The sequence below is a fragment of the Arachis ipaensis genome, chromosome B03 (genome assembly GCF_000816755.2).
Source record: "Arachis ipaensis cultivar K30076 chromosome B03, Araip1.1, whole genome shotgun sequence".
In the NCBI taxonomy this organism is placed as follows: domain Eukaryota; kingdom Viridiplantae; phylum Streptophyta; class Magnoliopsida; order Fabales; family Fabaceae; genus Arachis; species Arachis ipaensis.
Window position 1 is genome coordinate 72726023 of NC_029787.2, and position 1985 is coordinate 72728007.

Sequence of the window (1985 nt, forward strand, 5' to 3'; positions counted from 1 at the left end):
ATTAGCATGTAAAAATATCCAAATTTCTAAGACTCCAACCATTATTTGATATGATAAAATTCACTTAGAAAAATATAACAAGAACCAACTCTTCTCTGAAATTAAAGCATAACCATAATCAATACTAACATTGTCTAATAACACCAAATATTTAAATCAATATAAATAACACAATATTATGCATTAGTCTAAAATCTTATGCATTTTAAATATAAAATATTTACTTATAGTCTTATAATAACTAATAACACAAAATATTAAGGTTTACAATACTTAAATTCTATATAAGAATAACCATCATCCATCAATAATAAAACAAAATATTAATTGTGTATGATGACCAGGCCACCAAGTCGAGTTCGGGTGACCCGAGTTATGGCCCGGACCCGACCCGAAACAATGACGGGTCTATTTTTGAGATTCTTACCCAGCTCTAAACCCGGTGAAATCACACCAAATTAGTTCCTAAAGTGTTCGGAGTCGAACCGGATCTTCGGGCCGAACGGGCTATCACACCCCTATTTGTAATCATAATTAGTTATTACTAGTATTTTTAATGATATAAAATTACATTTAATAATATAAAATTATTCATTTTTTTTATTGGTATTTCCTTTCACAAAATCAAAAAATAGAAACGTAAATGAAATACACACTATGACATTCAAATCTTTATTATTTTTCTTCGTCGTGAAATTTCCATCTTCCGTATAAGATTATTACTGTAGTTCCCTTCTACGGTCCCATTAATGTTAGTTTAACTAGCCTGGTACGACCGTACGAGTTTACTTTTCTTTCCTCGTTGATAATTAGCTTGACGACCCATGGCATAAAAAAAGGGAAATAAATAAACAAACTTGAGATAATAATCATGACGGTGGAAGAAAATTCTTCCACTTAATTATAGAAGAAATAATTTTTCATTAATGTATAAATGTTACTCGTGTATCAACTCATGAGCGAAGTTATCACTCCCTTGGATTGTTTGGAAGTTCCAATCTTAACCTTACAAATTAATTACGTGACTCTATGTATATAACCGACACTCAGACACATGCGTATACAATAATCTTATCAAAAGAGAAAACATATACACAGACCTTCAAGTATATCAAACTATATGGCAACTGTTACTAATACAACTACTAATCCTTTTTCTGATTATTGCATCCATTTTAATTGCAACACAATCAGTAGCGACAGGGTTTATGTGAGTTAAGATTTTAAAAGTGAAAAATAGAAAAGAGTGAAGACTTAAAATTGAGTCATTCTCTCTTTTTGTTTTACTTTTAAGATTTTAAATCACAAATAAAAAATTAAATTCTTTTTATGTTTTTCTTTCTATTGATATACAATAAAGAATATAAAAATATATATTTTATGATAAAAAATCACATTTAATAATATTAATGGAAAGAAGAATTGATGGATCCTTAGAGACCCGAGATGAAACCGACGGAGGAAGGAATCCATGAACTTCCAGCAATAAAGTTACCAACAGTGAACTTAGAAGCCTCAACATTACCCATGACATGAAAACCAGGCCACTGAACCCTTCTTGCAGTTCCAGCACCAGGTCCTGAATTACCATACTCACCAAAATAGAGTGTCCTCAAGACCGAGCTTCCATAACCAGGCCACTGAACCCAACCCTGCTGCGCAATGGCGTCGTCTATGGTACACCCTATCACGACGGCCCTAGAATACTCCTTCCAGGGCCTCCCAAGATAAGAATTAACAGAGTGCTTCACAGGAGACAAATCGGAGCTTGGTGTTATGGCACACTTGTGAAGCGAGAAACCTGTGTTCTGTCCAGGATCGGTTCTTCCGTTGGCGAGAACGGCGTTGGAGCCACCGTGGAGAGGGCGGCGGAGCATGATGTTGCAGGTTTGGAAGACGGCGGCGGCGTTTCCGAAGATGAAGTCGATGGTGCCGTAGATGTCGCATTCTCTGTAGAATTGGCGGAGGGAGTGGGCGTAGATGGT

At 35.3% G+C, this 1985-nt stretch overlaps 1 protein-coding gene across 1 annotated transcript in view; it reads right to left on the minus strand.

Annotated features, from left to right (window-relative positions):
• LOC107633265 (probable pectinesterase/pectinesterase inhibitor 54) overlaps window positions 1072-1985 on the minus strand; it is a 5967-nt gene continuing 5053 nt past the window's right edge. The window contains exon 3 of the mRNA XM_016336903.2: window positions 1072-1981. Coding sequence (XP_016192389.1) covers window positions 1434-1981 — 548 coding nt within the window. The 3' untranslated portion in view covers window positions 1072-1433. The remainder of the gene's footprint in view (window positions 1982-1985) is intronic.